The following is a 14,441-nucleotide window of genomic DNA, read 5'->3' as shown; positions in this document are numbered from 1 at the left end:
GACAAAATAGAACAATTTAGAGGAGATGCTGGAGGACAACAACACAAGGACTGGGAATCTGGTACCGAACAGTTCTCGGATCTTGAAAACCTTCCCATCGGAACGAAGAAGATCGCGACCTTCAGAGAACGTTTAATCGGCTGCCTGCTGCGGGGCGCAGCAGCATCAGCAGCACGAAACAAACGTCCGAATCAGACACAGCTTTGATTCTAATTAGCCTAATTCTTTGTAAAGCCTCCAAAACTGGATATTCATTTCTTGCGTTTATTTTTAGCTACTTGATCTAGCTCTATTCGTAGAGCTCCCAAGAACAGGCTGCTGGCGTGCTGACGGATGATGAGTGGGCTCTCATTCAACTACGTACAGTTCCCACCCCCCGCGAGGGAGAACGCCGCTTATCGCGTTCTAAGCATCTTGCGAGCGCGCGCCCGCAAATCATTTGTCAGCTTCGGGGTGGGCAAAACTTATGACAAACAGCTTGCCGAACGCTATTAAAGCGTCCACAGACGACGTGCCCGAAGGACGCCATGGCACGAGAAGGTTGCATCGTAATTTGGATCCGTGTGCTTTGTTTTTTTGGCGGAGGATCTTACGCCTTACGCGAAGTGACCAGCAATGTTTTTGGGGGGAACTCTCGGCGGTGGTCCGTTGACCTGTTCAGTATTGATCACAATTAGCGGTGTACTGCGTCGCAAGTTGGATCTTTCGGGCTCTTGATGGTTTGCGCGTGTCAGCCGAATTCGGTGGAGAAAATCCAGGGGCCGCCCGGGATCAGGAAGCGAAGGAACGCCATTATCGGAACAGAGGCTTGCAGCTCCTTCACCGGGAGGGTAAGCGTGCGAAGATTAATCACCGGCCCAACGTACGGATTGGATTCGCTTTTCGGTAAGCGGACCCGTGCGGTGGTCTGGTGGTGGTACAAAACATTTGTACGCTCGGTCGCGAAAACCGGCGCATTCTGGTTTTTCCAGCGCGACCGCTCGCACGACAAACGCCACATTCGTGCTGCCGCCATATAAATACGAGCCACCGGAGGCTGCGGTCGGTTAGTCTCTTTGCTCACCTGAACAGGGCACGTGAACGCACTACGCACGCCACAACAAACATCGAGAGACCTCGCACGTCACGGAGGTTCCTTGCGGTGTTTTAATTTTCTGGTGGGGCGTTACGGGTTAAACATTTTGGAAGATATTTCGACTCCCGCGGAACGTGGACAATACCTAGGGTTTGACGGTTAGCGCGAGAGTTACAGTAACGAAAAAAAAACGAGTGTAGAAAAAGAGACTTTAAGCGGTGTTTACGTGTGACCAAGAGCCGTACCGTGAATCGTGCCGAACTGGATTGGGGTCAGAGAGTGAGCAGCGAGTGAGAAAACAGAAGCAACAATGGTGCCTCGCAGCAGCAGCAGCAGCAGTAGTAGTAGCAGTAGTGTGCTCCCAGGTGTTTTAGTAGCAGTGTAAGTGTATGGTATTGATGAAGGTTCCGAGATGCATGGCGCGTTGAGGGTCTCCAGTGATGTGCCGATGCGTACGTGAGCATAGCAAATGGAGTCAAGCGCGAAGGATTTGGCACGCACGTGCTACTTGGTGCGTGCGGCGTGTGAGTGGTTGAGCCGAGGGTTTTTATTAAGTGCGTCCGGTGACCATGATCTCGCGTGATCTCCCTCGTACATTGGACAACCAAATATTTCCAAAAAAAAGACAGTCAGATCTCCATAATCAAGAGCTGCTAACCGATCGTTTCCCAAAATATTGAACACAAACCTTTTTATAAATGGAACTGCACAATAAACGGGCGGAATCCGATCGTGCCTCCTTTATGGTGTGCCTTTACGATGAGCCATCCAAAATCATCGTACCGTAAATCCCCGGTTCTTCACAAATGATGTTGATTCGCAATAAAAATAGCCCCCGAAAATAAAAAGACACCCCGCGCCGTCGATCAAATATTCTGCCCGACCTGGATCCGGTTGAGAGTGTTTGCCTTTCACCGGTAGTTGGAACCAAAACAGAACTAAAAAAATAGGAGCTCGGAATGTTGGTCATATTGGTTGGGATAACTCCATTAGTAGCGGAAAGCGCACTCACACACGCGTGGTGGTTGCCTTCGGGATAATGAGTGCTTAATTGCTAAACGGCAAAGTGGTTCGGTGGACTTGCTTTGGGGCCTTTAATTAACCTCCCCAGTAAGCGACCTAAACATTGTTCTAGCGAGGGGTTTTTTTTGTTGTTGTTTAAACCATAACCATACTCATCTCTATCAAGCGGTGTAAACAAATTAATTACATCAGTTGTGCAATATTGTGGGAGCAAAAGGTAAATCCCAGCCTCACCGTGCCAACAATGGTGGCTCAGGTGACATCTCAATGTGGACGCCTTCCCGCCATGACGAGCGTTTGATCAGTGGAATCAATGTGGATGACATCGATTTTCACCTCGGATGGCAGGTGTTCAGTATGCTTTGAAGGCCGCGAAGCTAACCCCCGTGTGGGGACCCCCTTTGTCACCTTGCTCAAGACCCAGGACCATCGCAACTTCCCGTGTTTCCTCTACTGCCGCGAATCACACAGTGTTGTGCAAACATGTACAGCAAATCGGCCAGAGGCTTGTGTTTTGCCTCTCTTTATTCAATTACTAGCCTCCTGCTCCATCTCCCGCTCCATTAATCATCAACCCCCCGGTGGTTGATAGAACGGGGCACGGAGAAGATTGCGGGAGGTGGATGATTCAATTGCAAACCGATACTGGCCGGATCGAACGGAGCTGATGTTGAGCGGAGCAACGATAATCAATAATTACTCGATTGGGGTAAATTGGTAACGATTGGGGTTTTCGTCCAGGTTTCGAATGGATTTTTTTTATTGCTCTCTCGCTTTAATGACCGTGATGAGAAGCGGAATGTTTAGGGGCCTAGCGGCGTTCATTATAATAGTAGTGTGGAAGTGATTTAAGAGGATTATTATTGGCTGCAATCAGCAGGGAGGAAAAAATGGACCGGGTGTGAATATTAATTTAAATTCATAATGCTCTGCCGAACGTGTGTGCAGTGCGAGTGACTTGCTGCATCCATTTAAATCGTCGAAATCCAACACCTGGCTCGAAGGAATTGACAAGAAGCGAAATATTGATTGCACGTTTCAACAGGCCACCAGCACCACCGTCAGAGCTTCACCATTCTTCCAACTGCATTGGGGTTTTTTTTTCTGCTCAACTTCACCTCCAAAAGGCATAAAAATATGCCAATAATCTTAGCACCGTTCGAACAGGTTTCGATTCACCTTGCTGTTTGATGAGGTTGCACCTGATCGGTACGCAAAAGCAGGTTACCGGTGTGCTGCGCTCGAGCGTAATGTCATGTAAATCATAAATTGAGCAAAAATCTTTTATTGCACTGTGTATCGTGTGTGTGTGTAATGTATTCCAGACACGGTTAAGCTTGCGTGCCTTAATGTTGTTCGATGCTTATACTTCATTGACCCATCACACCAGTGAAGGTTAGTTGTTTTGTAGGGCATTCGCGGCGAATCGTCTTAATAGCTGCTGTTTTAAGTTCTTTGGTGCGTTTCAGCACCTCATAACGAGAAAAAAACCCGCTTCATTAAGACATAACAATGTGATAATGGAACTCATTTCGATCTCACCACTGCCCGCAAAAAATGGGGCCGTTTAGCACTCGAATCTTCTCAGGGCTCTACCTTCACGAATTAACACCGGTAAAAGTGTGACCTACAAACAAACCAAAAACACTTTCGGACACACGTGAAATACACTACCGGGGACAATACAGTTCCTACCGGTTGCATCATCCCTGACGATCGAAATCACGCGTATGATCGTGATCGTGATTGAGAGACAGCTTACATAAAGCGGCGAGATGTTTATCCTCACCCCTTCATGTCTAATTAGAGATGCTCTAGACGGATGATCGTGATGATTTGAATCAGGAATGGGAATCATTTCGATGATGACACTACGGACATACGGGATTAGATGGATCGAGTCTTTTGCTATGATTTTAGCAGGTGCAAATTCCAACAGCTCATGGAGTGTGGATTAGCGCAGCGAACAAATAGCTGCTCTCGCCCAATCGTCGATTAGTTTTGCTCTCATTGGATGAGATTCCTACAATACAATGTTCTGGTGCTCGATTGATTTTCCTTTTAATTGCTAGAAGAAGCAGGCCTTATTTTTGTATCGATTACATTGACTTCCAATAATCCAGTCTCTTTTAAGTACGTTATTAGTTATTTGTCGGGTAGAATTCAGAGATATTTCATTCTTTGGTACATATTCATAGAAAAATACTTGCTTATTTGCTTAAGAAGCATTACGATCACTTAGCGATATAGGCCTGCTACAGGAGCAGGAACAGATCATAGTATAAGCTTACTTGGCAGATGCTTGGAGTCCCGGAGCATTCCCCCAAGATATGTGTGGGTTGAAACCTCAGCCATTTAGAGCGTCCCGAACTCCATCCCGGGGCTCGTATAATGTCTCTGCTTGGCCTCTGACTCTTGTCCAGTCAGCTGATTTGACATGTTAGAAGCCTCCTTCTTTCATTTTCGTTAGGGGGCTTAGTCCGCTACTGTACAGGAGTCGTCTGGGCTATTTGTAGGCGCATGCGATCGCTGGTCAATATCCAACAGTTGGTTTTGCTCCTTGCTAGTAGACTCCTCAATGCTATCTTTGATACTACTTATCAGGTTCTCTAACCCCTTTGTGGTATTGGCTATCTTCAAGGTAAAGGGCCGTAGTTTATTTCGGTCTTTGCAGATGACTTAAACACTCTTTCTGATCCATTGGCGCTCGAATGCAGCTCAGAGATTCCCTTCATCTTTGGATAGCTTCCTCGTCTCAGATCTATAGAGATATACAGAGTACTCCGTATCCGGGAGTCGAGTTCCGTCTGTAGTGGAATGCACCAGGCTTTAGATAGATCGAATGATTGCTCTTGGACCTATCTCAACATCAATAGCGTTGAACCATTATTAGAACGCCACTAAAATAACTTGAAGTGGTAACACATGATAATCATGTGGTGTCTAATCCCGTTTTTAAGCAGTAACAAAAACTAGTATTGCACGCAACAATCCTTGCCAATCAACTGTCTTCCTTTATTGATATACTGACATTAACTATCGATCAATCATGTCACCAAATGACAGCGATCTTTAACGATAATTCAATTTAGAAAGGATCACTCACTCCCTGGTCAACTGCTACCTCACGCACGCAACCTGGAACCTGTTGCGTGGAAGCATCGGCATCAATTATTCGCCCAGCAGGATAAAGGCCTGCTGACAACGGCTACCGACTGTGCACCTGTGTTACCACCCGGCAAGCGGTCCACCGCTTTGGGTTGATTTGGTTTTTAAATTTTCGCTCCAATCCAGCGCACGCAATCATTACACACGCCCGTAAACCAAATGCGCGACCTCACAACAGTCACAACGGAGGAATGCAAATGGGTTCGGACCGTTTATACGCTGCTGCACAACCGCTCGTACTCGCCTAATATTCTCGTCGATCAAGTCGGGTTTTAAAGTCTAACTTGTATTACCCTTGGAGCACCGGCCCCCCGGAAGGCTTTATGGCGAGTAATTTTATTGCCCTCCAGAGTCCCACCAGCGCCAATCTTCCCGTCCGGAACCTGATCGATAATTGATCTCGTTGACAGCGTTTATCGTGCGCAGGTGGCAATTAACGCGCTTGTCAAACGTACCTGACAGACGGTCGGTTTGTTTGTTTAGAAGCGGTTTAGAAGGGACGGCGAAACACTCTCAATCTCGTCAAACCCGCATGTGCATGTGCTTTAACCTCTTTTCAACCTCTTTTTCGTCCTCCGCAGCCTCGCCTTGATTGCGCTGACACCGGCAGTAGAGGGCAGATTTGCACGACGCTTTCCGTCCGATTTTCGCTTCGGAGTGGGCAGCAGCGCGTACCAGATCGAGGGTGGCTGGAACGCAAGCGGCAAGGGCGAATCGATCTGGGACCGAATGACGCACCGTCATCCGGAAAAGATTGCGGACGGAAGCAATGGGGACGTTAGCTCGGATAGTTACCACAATGTAAGTAGCGCTGGGCGCACAACGAGAATCAATCAGAATTTTAATTGAAACCTTGCGATCGTTGCCGACCGACAGTGGCGACAGGATGTGCAGATGGTGCGGGAGCTCGGGGTGGATGTGTATCGGTTTTCGCTCTCCTGGACGCGCATCATGCCGAACGGGTTCCTGAACAGCGTGAGCAAGGCCGGCATCGGTTACTACAACAATCTGATCAACGAGCTGCTCAAGTACAACATCACACCGATGGTGACGCTTTACCACTGGGATTTGCCGCACCGGTTCCAGCAGCTGGGCGGTTGGAACAATCCGGAGATGATCGGGTTCTTCCTGGAGTTTGCCAAGGTAGCGTTCGAGCAGTTTGGTGATCGGGTGAAGATCTGGACAACGATCAACGAACCGTGGCATGTGTGTGAGCATGGGTACGGGGTGGACTTTATGGCACCTGCGCTAGACTATCCGGGCATTGCGGCGTACCTGTGCGGCCATAACCTGCTGAAGGCTCACGCCGAAACGGTCCACATGTACCGAAGAATCTTTCAACCGAAGCAGCAGGGCAAGATTGGCATCACGCTCGACACGTCCTGGCCTGAGCCGGCCACCAACAGTGAGGACGACCGTATGGCTTCGGAAATTGCAGCCCAATTCTATGTAAGTAGTCAGGTCAGTTAACAGGGTGGATTAGTGTGACTCACGGCAAGCCTGTTCCTTCCATATAGCTGGGCTGGTTCGGACATCCAATCTTTTCCGCGACGGGCAACTACCCACAGATTATGATCGATCGTATCGGGGCGATGAGCCGGCAGCAGGGCTACACCAAATCACGACTACCAGCCTTCACCAAGGAGGAGATCGAGCGGATCAAGGGTACGGCCGATTTCTTCGGCATTAACTCGTACACGAGCATTCTGGTGCGCAAGAACGATCGTAACAATTCGGCCAACTTCCCGGTGCCGTCCTTCAACCATGATATGGGCGTAGTGGAATCCGCTGATCCTGACTGGCCAAAGAGTGGTTCCGTATGGTTGCATGTGAGTAGCGCTGATGGTGGCACACTTTGCCGGAAGATTAATGACTGCAATTAGAGTTGTTGCAGTGTTTACCTGGGCAGGGTGACACTGTTTGATCGTATCTAACGTGACACCATTCTTGTGTCCGCAGGTTGTACCGTCCGGTATGAACAAGCTGCTGAACTGGATACGGCGCGAGTACAACAATCCGCCGGTGTACATTACGGAGAACGGCGTGAGCGATCTTGGCGGCACGAACGATGTGAAGCGCATCGACTACTTCAACTCGTACCTCGAGGCCGTACTGGATGCGATGGAAGATGGGTGCAACATCCAGATGTACATCGCCTGGAGTCTGATGGATAGCTTCGAATGGAAGGCGGGCTACACGTAAGTCGTCCTTCAGTAAGGAACTTCAATCCCTCCTAGCTAACCTCTGACCTTGTGTGTTTCTGTTTGTAGCGAAAAGTTTGGCCTGTACCACGTCGACTTTAGCAGCCCGAACCGGACCCGAACACCGAAAGCGTCCGCGAAGGTGTACGGCAACATTGTGCGAACGCATCAGATCGATTGGAGCTTCCGGCCAACGCCGGAGGTGATGATACTGGCACCGTCCCCGTACCAGTCGAGCAGCAGTCGGTTAAGCATTACGGTGCCGGTGGTATGCCTGGTGGTGGCCACGCTCGGTGCGCTAGTCAAGGCTCTGTGCTGCTGACAGGGTCGCAAACCGGAAACCGGATCTCCCGCCCCCTCCCACGGATGGATGCTGTAGAGCGGTGCTACTTGTTAAGAGATTTATTTATGACCCCCTGTACGTCGTGAACCGTACGACTGTGTTGTGCCTTGTGAGATAGTTAGTAAGGGAAAAATAAGAAGAGCGTAAACGCTAGACGCTATTGATAACGCATTACTAATAAAGACGCGAAAGTATTATACACCTGAAGGTGCCCGTGTGCTGCGAAATCTTATCATGAAGACATTCACCCTGCAGGTCAAAGCGAAATAGCGCAAAGCGGGGTATCGTGTCAGGAGAGCAGCAGCAGCAGTTGACATGGCACATGTGCTGTAATTATTCCAATGCCATAATAGACGAATGTGCAGAGATGCGATACGCGCGCCATTGGTACCCCGCAAACACAGTTTGGACAGCCGTCATGAGCAGCTTTTATTGATGAGTGGTCTTGATAACGATTACTAAAATAACGTCTGGTGGTGGAAGATGTACGAGCTACTGTCCTATAAATAACTGGACAGCCTTCAAACTGTGCTGCCGTTTGGTTTATAAAAATCGAGAGACTTCCAGTGGCAGATCGCAATCGTAGGCTGAAGACGTATTAGAACGGGCTTTCAACGATGGAACGAATCGGCGGTGCAGCGATTATGCTAGTCACGTGCGTGTAACCGATCGGTGTTTGCGAGCTGTGCTTAAGTGTGGAAAATTAAGGGTGTTTGCTATGGATTTATTTACAGCAGCTTATTGGTGGTAGCTGCTACGGCCGAGCGACAATTTCCCGCACACTTCCAGTTTGGTGTGGCCACCTCCTCGTACCAGATCGAGGGTGGCTGGAATGAGGACGGCAAGGGTGAATCGATCTGGGATCGGCTAACGCACGAAAAGCCGCACAAAATTGCTGATCAATCGAACGGTGATATTGCGTGCGATAGCTATCATCAGGTATGGTGGAGAGAAGAGTAGATACAGTGACGGCTGAACGCTAATGGCGATGGGCGTTACAGTGGCAGCGCGATGTGGAGATGGTACGGGAGCTTGGTGTGGATTACTATCGATTCTCGATCGCTTGGGCGCGCATCATGCCTACCGGGATCAGCAACGCCGTCAACCGAAAGGGCATCGAGTACTACAACAATCTGATCGATGAGCTGCTGAAGTACAACATCACACCGATGGTGACGCTGTTCCACTGGGATCTACCGCAACGGTTGCAGGATATTGGCGGTTGGACGAATCGGGAGATTGTAGAGTACTTCCGTGAGTACGCTAGGGTCGCTTTCGAGGAGTTTGGTGATCGGGTGAAGATTTGGGCCACGTTCAACGAGCCAAAGCAACCGTGCAAGGAATCGTACGAGGAGGATGCGATGGCACCAGGGTTGGAGTTCCCGGGCGTGTACAGTTATCTCTGCTCGCATCACGTGCTGTTGGCCCATGCCGAGGCGGTGCATGTGTATCGTACGCAGTTTCAGGACACTCAGAATGGTAAGTTAAGGCTCGATCGATAAGGATCGTATCGCATAACTACACGTCCGTATTATAGGGATGATCGGAATGGTTGTGGATTCATCATGGCACGAACCCAACTCGGAGGATGATCGTGAGGCATCGGAACGTGCGATGCAGTTCACTGTAAGTAAAACTTAGAAATGAACTACTGACACCATTGAAAACTGATTGCGCTCCCTATCTCATCAGCTCGGCCTCTACATGCATCCGATCTATCATGGAAACTATCCACCGGTCATGATCGAGCGCATTGGCAATCTTAGCGCTCAGCAGGGTTTCCACAAATCCCGTCTGCCAACGTTCACCGAAGAGGAAATCCGCAAACTGAAAGGATCTGCCGATTACTTCGGATTTAACGCGTACACCACACGCCTGGTAACGGACAGTGGTGATGCGAACAATTTCCCAGTACCGTCCTTTAACCACGATCGCGATGTGATGGAATACATGGACCCGAGCTGGCCCTCGGCTGCATCGCCCTGGCTGAAGGTGTATCCCAAGGGGCTGTACAGTGTGCTGAAGTGGATCCGGGATGAGTACAACAATCCACCGGTTTGGATTACCGAGAACGGTGTCAGTGATCGTGATGGAACGTACGATCTGCAGCGGGTCGAGTACTTTAACTCGTACCTGAACGCCGTGCTGGATGCGATTGAGGAGGGCTGTGATGTGCGTGGTTACACTGCCTGGTCGCTGATGGATAACTTCGAGTGGCGTGCCGGGTACTCGGAACGGTTCGGGCTTTACTATGTGGATTTTAATGATCCTGCGCGGCCCCGGTATGCGAAAACGTCGGCCAAGGTGTATGCGAACATCGTGAAGTCGCGCACGATCGATCCGGACTATCTGCCCGAGCCGGACGTTTTGATCCCGGGTGATGGGAATTAGGCAAGGATGCAGTGAGGAAAATATCTTATGGAGACTGTTTTTACTTAAACTGTGCAAGTGATGGTAAATGAAAAGTAAATTTTAGATTAATAAATATTCAAGATGTTGTCTTCGACGTGTTTGATATCAGAACAGTTGCAAAATAAATCTTTAGACATTTCTCACACAAGGGGCGGCCCGGTGGTAGAAGCGATATCGGCGTCGATCATCATACGGCAGGATCGGGGTTCAAATCTCATCCGGACCATTCCCCCGCAGTGAGGACTGAATGTCCAATTACGTGGTATCATGAAGTCTAGCAAGCCAGAAATGACAGGCATGACCTAAGAGGTCGTTAGGCCAATAAAGAAGAAGGTGATACGTCTCACGCGTGTTAGTGACAGTTGTTCTTTTCGCAATGGACGATCTCATTGGCTTAGGGTAATGGTAACTTTTGGTAATGGTCAAATAATAATGATTCGGTGGTTTAAATAAAGATGCTTATTGTAATCTCGTAGGGCGGTTGGGCGATAGCGGCTCAGATATTCACACTGTGCAATCGCAAGGACGGATCATAGTTTAAGTAAAGTAAGGAGATGGTAGAAACCTCAGATTTTCAAGGAGCTAAGGGGGTATCTTTCTGTAAGCAGGTTGTGAGCTCCTGGGAGCATTGTTCGTGTAATAGGCTCCTAACTCCTTAAAGAGTTAGTGGGTGAAATAGAATCAAAACCTCTATAAGAAAATGAAAAAAAAACTTTATAAGAGATCTCATATAATATAATATTCTCACTTGCCCTTTGACTTTGGTCGGGTTTTAAGGCCCTGGGAGCCTCGATTATAATGGGTTAAGAGGGGAAATGAGGTCTAAACGACCCAAGGTCTCTATAGATAAACTATATAATTCATAAGAGGCCTCATATAATATCTCAACTTTTCCTTGGACTCTGGCCCAGCCAACAGATTCGACGTGTAAAGGGTCGCTATGTTTCATTTGTTTTGCAAGGGACTTGACCAGATACCGAATCTCGTCTGAACCGTCTGCAGAACCGCTGAATACAGAGCTGAAAATCCAGTTGCCATAAACAGCGTACAATCCAATCAACGGGTACGGCTCGGTGGTAGATGCGACAGCGGCAAGATCAGGGTTCAAATCCCATCTGGGCTGTTTACCGATAGTGAGGACTGACTATCCAATTATGCGGTATCAATAAGTCTAGTAAGCCAGAAAATGGCAGGCATGATCTAAGAGGTCGTTAGGCCAACAAAGAAGAAGAAGAATCAAGTCAAGGAAGCCACCGATGGTAGGCAAAGTCCTCTCGAGGTTCTACAACCACAGAAGAAGATTGTAGTTCAGTACATCGTGCAGAATCATTAGGAAAAGTGAAATGGAAAGTTTTACATGTGTTTAATGCTGGTTTGTTGTTGAGTGCCATTGTTCAGTTTGGTCGACCTTGTCAGTGGTTGATCTGAAGAGATGATTAAGCATATACGAAGAGATTTTATTTGTAATATTGCATACAGATGGACAGGCCAGACTTGCACAATGTGGTCTAACAAAACAGCGATACAATCGAACTTTCTCGTGAAAATACGCATCTTGTCCATCAGATGAGTATGCAACCCATTGTCCTGTGATAAGCATAGGTGTGGCAGATGCTCTTCCCTCGCATAGTTTCCACGGGGCTCGAACGAGTCCATTATATCTAGCACACGACTAGCGTCAGCCTTCCCGTGTGCGCTTCATTGATGTATTGCTTCGCCGATTGGACCGATGCGATAGGATGGCACCCCACCTGATAAAGGGTCCCCCGGTTCGAGCCAGTATGCCAGATAAGGTGGTATCTTTTGTCTAGCGTGGAGGTATCATCTATTATTGGGCCTGTGCTGTGTGGGATTTGGGTGACGTTAGACCGCCTATCGATGTCACGCGGGGAGCCGATACGGGTTTAAAGCGGGTGTAGCTACCGGCACCCGCAAACAGTCTGACTGTGAGGGCAGCATGAAACACATCTGCGTGGTGTAAGTGGTTGTGCCGGTTCCCCCGGTTCTCTGTTGTTTACTAATGACGGTTTGTTTCTCTTGCGCAGTGCACTGCTACTGACGACCGCTGTCTGTGGACAGCGTCGGTTCCCCGATGGCTTCAAATTCGGAGTTGGCACATCGTCGTACCAGATCGAAGGAGCCTGGAACGAGGATGGTAAGGGTGAATCAATTTGGGATCGGCTAACGCACGAATATCCGGAGAAGATCCTCGATCGTAGCAATGGAGATATTTCTACCGATAGCTACCACCTGGTAAGGGTTTGTTGGTGATCTTAACGGTGTAAGCACGATAAGAGCTGGTTTGTTATTTTCTCGTCTTTTGTGGAACAGTGGAGGCGTGATGTGGAGATGGTAAAGGAGCTCGGGGTAGACATCTACCGATTCTCGATCGCATGGACGCGCATCATGCCGACCGGTATTAGCAACGAGATCAACGAGCAAGGCATCGCGTACTACAACAATCTGATCGATGAGCTGCTGAGCAATGGGATCACGCCTATGGTGACGCTGTACCATTGGGATTTGCCGCAGCGCTTGCAAGAGATGGGCGGCTGGACGAACGAACTGATCGTCGATCATTACGTCGAGTATGCGCGGGTACTGTTCGAGCGGTTCGGCGATCGGGTTAAAACGTGGACCACCTTCAACGAACCTTGGCAGACGTGTGAAAACTCGTACTCAAACAACGAGATGTCGCCCGGATTCAACTTCGCCGGCATTCCCGCCTACTATTGCGCTCACAACCTGCTGAAGTCCCATGCCGAGGCGGTGCATCTGTACTGGAACGAGTTTAAACCGACGCAGCAGGGCATGATTGGTATTACGCTGGACTCGAGCTGGTCTGAGCCGGCGACGGATGCGGAGGAAGACATTAGAGCTGCCGAGCGATCGCTACGGTTCAATGTAAGTGAGATATGCCACTATTATGTCTTGAATGGCTATAATTTTGTCCTCTTAATTTACTCCAGCTCGGTTGGTTTGCTAACCCGATCTTTTCCGAGTCGGGCGACTACCCGCAGGAGATGCGCGAAACCATTGCCAATTTGAGCGCAGCCCAGGGTTTCCCAGTGTCACGGCTGCCCGTCTTCACGCCGGAAGAGATCGCACGCATCCGTGGTACGTCCGAGTACTTCGGACTCAACACGTACGCCAGCTCGATGGTGAAAGCGAACGATGGTCCGTACGATCCGGCCGGTGGACCGGCGCACTGGCACGATACGAACGTGATCGGATACTTCGATCCGAGCTGGCCGGTGGCAGCATCGCCCTGGCTGAGCATCGTCCCCTGGGGTATGCGCAAGCTGCTCAACTGGATCAGCAAGGAGTACAACAATCCGCCGATCTGGGTGACGGAAAACGGTGTGAGTGACTTTGGTGGCACCAAGGACGACGTGCGGATTGATTACCTGAACGAGTATCTGGATGCGGTGCTGGATGCGATCGACGATGGATGTGACGTGCGCGGTTACATTGCGTGGACCTTGATGGATAACTTCGAATGGCGCGCTGGATACGTGTAAGTTTAATCGTCTCATGTTTCACCGGTGAAAAATCGACAGTCACTTATTTCTGTTTCGTATCTTATCTTTATTTCCTGTGTTGTTTAGTGAAAAGTTTGGCTTTTACTACGTTGATTTTAATAGCCCGGAACGTACGCGGTACCCGAAGGCGTCGGCCAAGGTGCTGACGAACATTGTCCGGACGCGCCAGATCGATTACGATTATCGTCCGGAGCCGGATACTTTCATTCCACCACCAACGCAAGGAAAGCTGTAAGGGACAGGACTTATTATGGAAGTGACTATAAAATTATTACGAAATTATTGAATAAAAAAAATATTAAAAAAATACGAACCTAGTCTTGAGATTTATTACTAAATTATATTCATTTTTGCTACAAGCTGAGAAGAAGTAAATTTAGTTTTCGTTATGGACAGTCGAAAGCAATGAGCATAATGTAAGTCAATTGGCTATGGAGGATTCAAGTTAAAATTAAGAGAAAAGGTTATATTAATAGTATATTAAATTTCTAACAAATTTTTAAAACAAGGGAAAAGAAAAGGAAAACGGCCAAGAGCCTGGGAGACATTTTACAAATGCATGTTCGAATGCAACCGGACCGAACAATGGAAAGTGTTATTCATACACCAACCACCTGCTCAGTCACCAGGTCGCTAAATCATCCCTGTTTTTTCTAAAAAACATTTGGAAAAGCATA

General features: G+C 48.6%; 3 protein-coding genes across 4 annotated transcripts; all 3 read left to right on the top strand.

The window, feature by feature from the left end:
* Positions 1-1,018: 1,018 nt before the first annotated feature.
* Positions 1,019-8,017, top strand: LOC118509585 (myrosinase 1-like). Its single transcript, XM_036050355.1, has 6 exons — positions 1,019-1,456; positions 5,848-6,067; positions 6,143-6,715; positions 6,784-7,095; positions 7,226-7,464; positions 7,537-8,017. Exons 1-6 carry the CDS (start codon positions 1,386-1,388, stop codon positions 7,787-7,789), a joined length of 1,668 nt encoding a protein of 555 aa, XP_035906248.1. The 5' UTR covers positions 1,019-1,385; the 3' UTR covers positions 7,790-8,017.
* A 124-nt stretch (positions 8,018-8,141) lies between these two features.
* On the top strand, positions 8,142-10,348 carry LOC118509587 (myrosinase 1-like). Of its 2 annotated transcripts, none has more exons than XM_036050359.1 (5): positions 8,142-8,465; positions 8,548-8,749; positions 8,812-9,289; positions 9,348-9,436; positions 9,503-10,348. In XM_036050359.1, the coding sequence occupies exons 1-5, from the start codon at positions 8,428-8,430 to the stop codon at positions 10,199-10,201; spliced, it is 1,506 nt and encodes a 501-aa protein (XP_035906252.1). In that variant the 5' UTR covers positions 8,142-8,427; the 3' UTR covers positions 10,202-10,348. The 2 variants fall into 2 exon arrangements, with proteins under 2 accessions (XP_035906252.1, XP_035906250.1); XM_036050357.1 differs by having other exon boundaries at positions 8,545-8,749.
* A 1,702-nt stretch (positions 10,349-12,050) lies between these two features.
* On the top strand, positions 12,051-14,073 carry LOC118509586 (myrosinase 1-like). Its single transcript, XM_036050356.1, has 5 exons — positions 12,051-12,199; positions 12,268-12,475; positions 12,554-13,126; positions 13,192-13,739; positions 13,831-14,073. The coding sequence occupies exons 1-5, from the start codon at positions 12,180-12,182 to the stop codon at positions 13,997-13,999; spliced, it is 1,518 nt and encodes a 505-aa protein (XP_035906249.1). The 5' UTR covers positions 12,051-12,179; the 3' UTR covers positions 14,000-14,073.
* The last annotated feature ends 368 nt before the right edge of the window (positions 14,074-14,441 follow it).

This window comes from Anopheles stephensi, chromosome 3 (assembly GCF_013141755.1).
Source record: "Anopheles stephensi strain Indian chromosome 3, UCI_ANSTEP_V1.0, whole genome shotgun sequence".
NCBI lineage: Eukaryota > Metazoa > Arthropoda > Insecta > Diptera > Culicidae > Anopheles > Anopheles stephensi.
Note: the sequence above shows the minus strand (reverse complement) of the source record. Positions and strands in the feature narration are given on the sequence as shown.

Coding starts and splice junctions, on each gene's coding strand:
- LOC118509586 (XM_036050356.1), top strand. CDS start 12,180: ATGAAACACATCTGCGTGGT. Junction 12,200..12,267: donor ATGAAACACATCTGCGTGGT/GTAAGTGGTTGT, acceptor TCTCTTGCGCAG/TGCACTGCTACTGACGACCG. Junction 13,740..13,830: donor GAATGGCGCGCTGGATACGT/GTAAGTTTAATC, acceptor TGTGTTGTTTAG/TGAAAAGTTTGGCTTTTACT.
- LOC118509587 (XM_036050357.1), top strand. CDS start 8,428: ATGGAACGAATCGGCGGTGCAGCGATTATGCTAGTCAC. Junction 8,466..8,544: donor GCAGCGATTATGCTAGTCAC/GTGCGTGTAACC, acceptor ATTTATTTACAG/CAGCTTATTGGTGGTAGCTG. Junction 9,437..9,502: donor AACGTGCGATGCAGTTCACT/GTAAGTAAAACT, acceptor CTATCTCATCAG/CTCGGCCTCTACATGCATCC.
- LOC118509585 (XM_036050355.1), top strand. CDS start 1,386: ATGGTGCCTCGCAGCAGCAGCAGCAGCAGTAGTAGTAGCAGTAGTGTG. Junction 1,457..5,847: donor CCAGGTGTTTTAGTAGCAGT/GTAAGTGTATGG, acceptor CGTCCTCCGCAG/CCTCGCCTTGATTGCGCTGA. Junction 7,096..7,225: donor GTGGTTCCGTATGGTTGCAT/GTGAGTAGCGCT, acceptor TTGTGTCCGCAG/GTTGTACCGTCCGGTATGAA.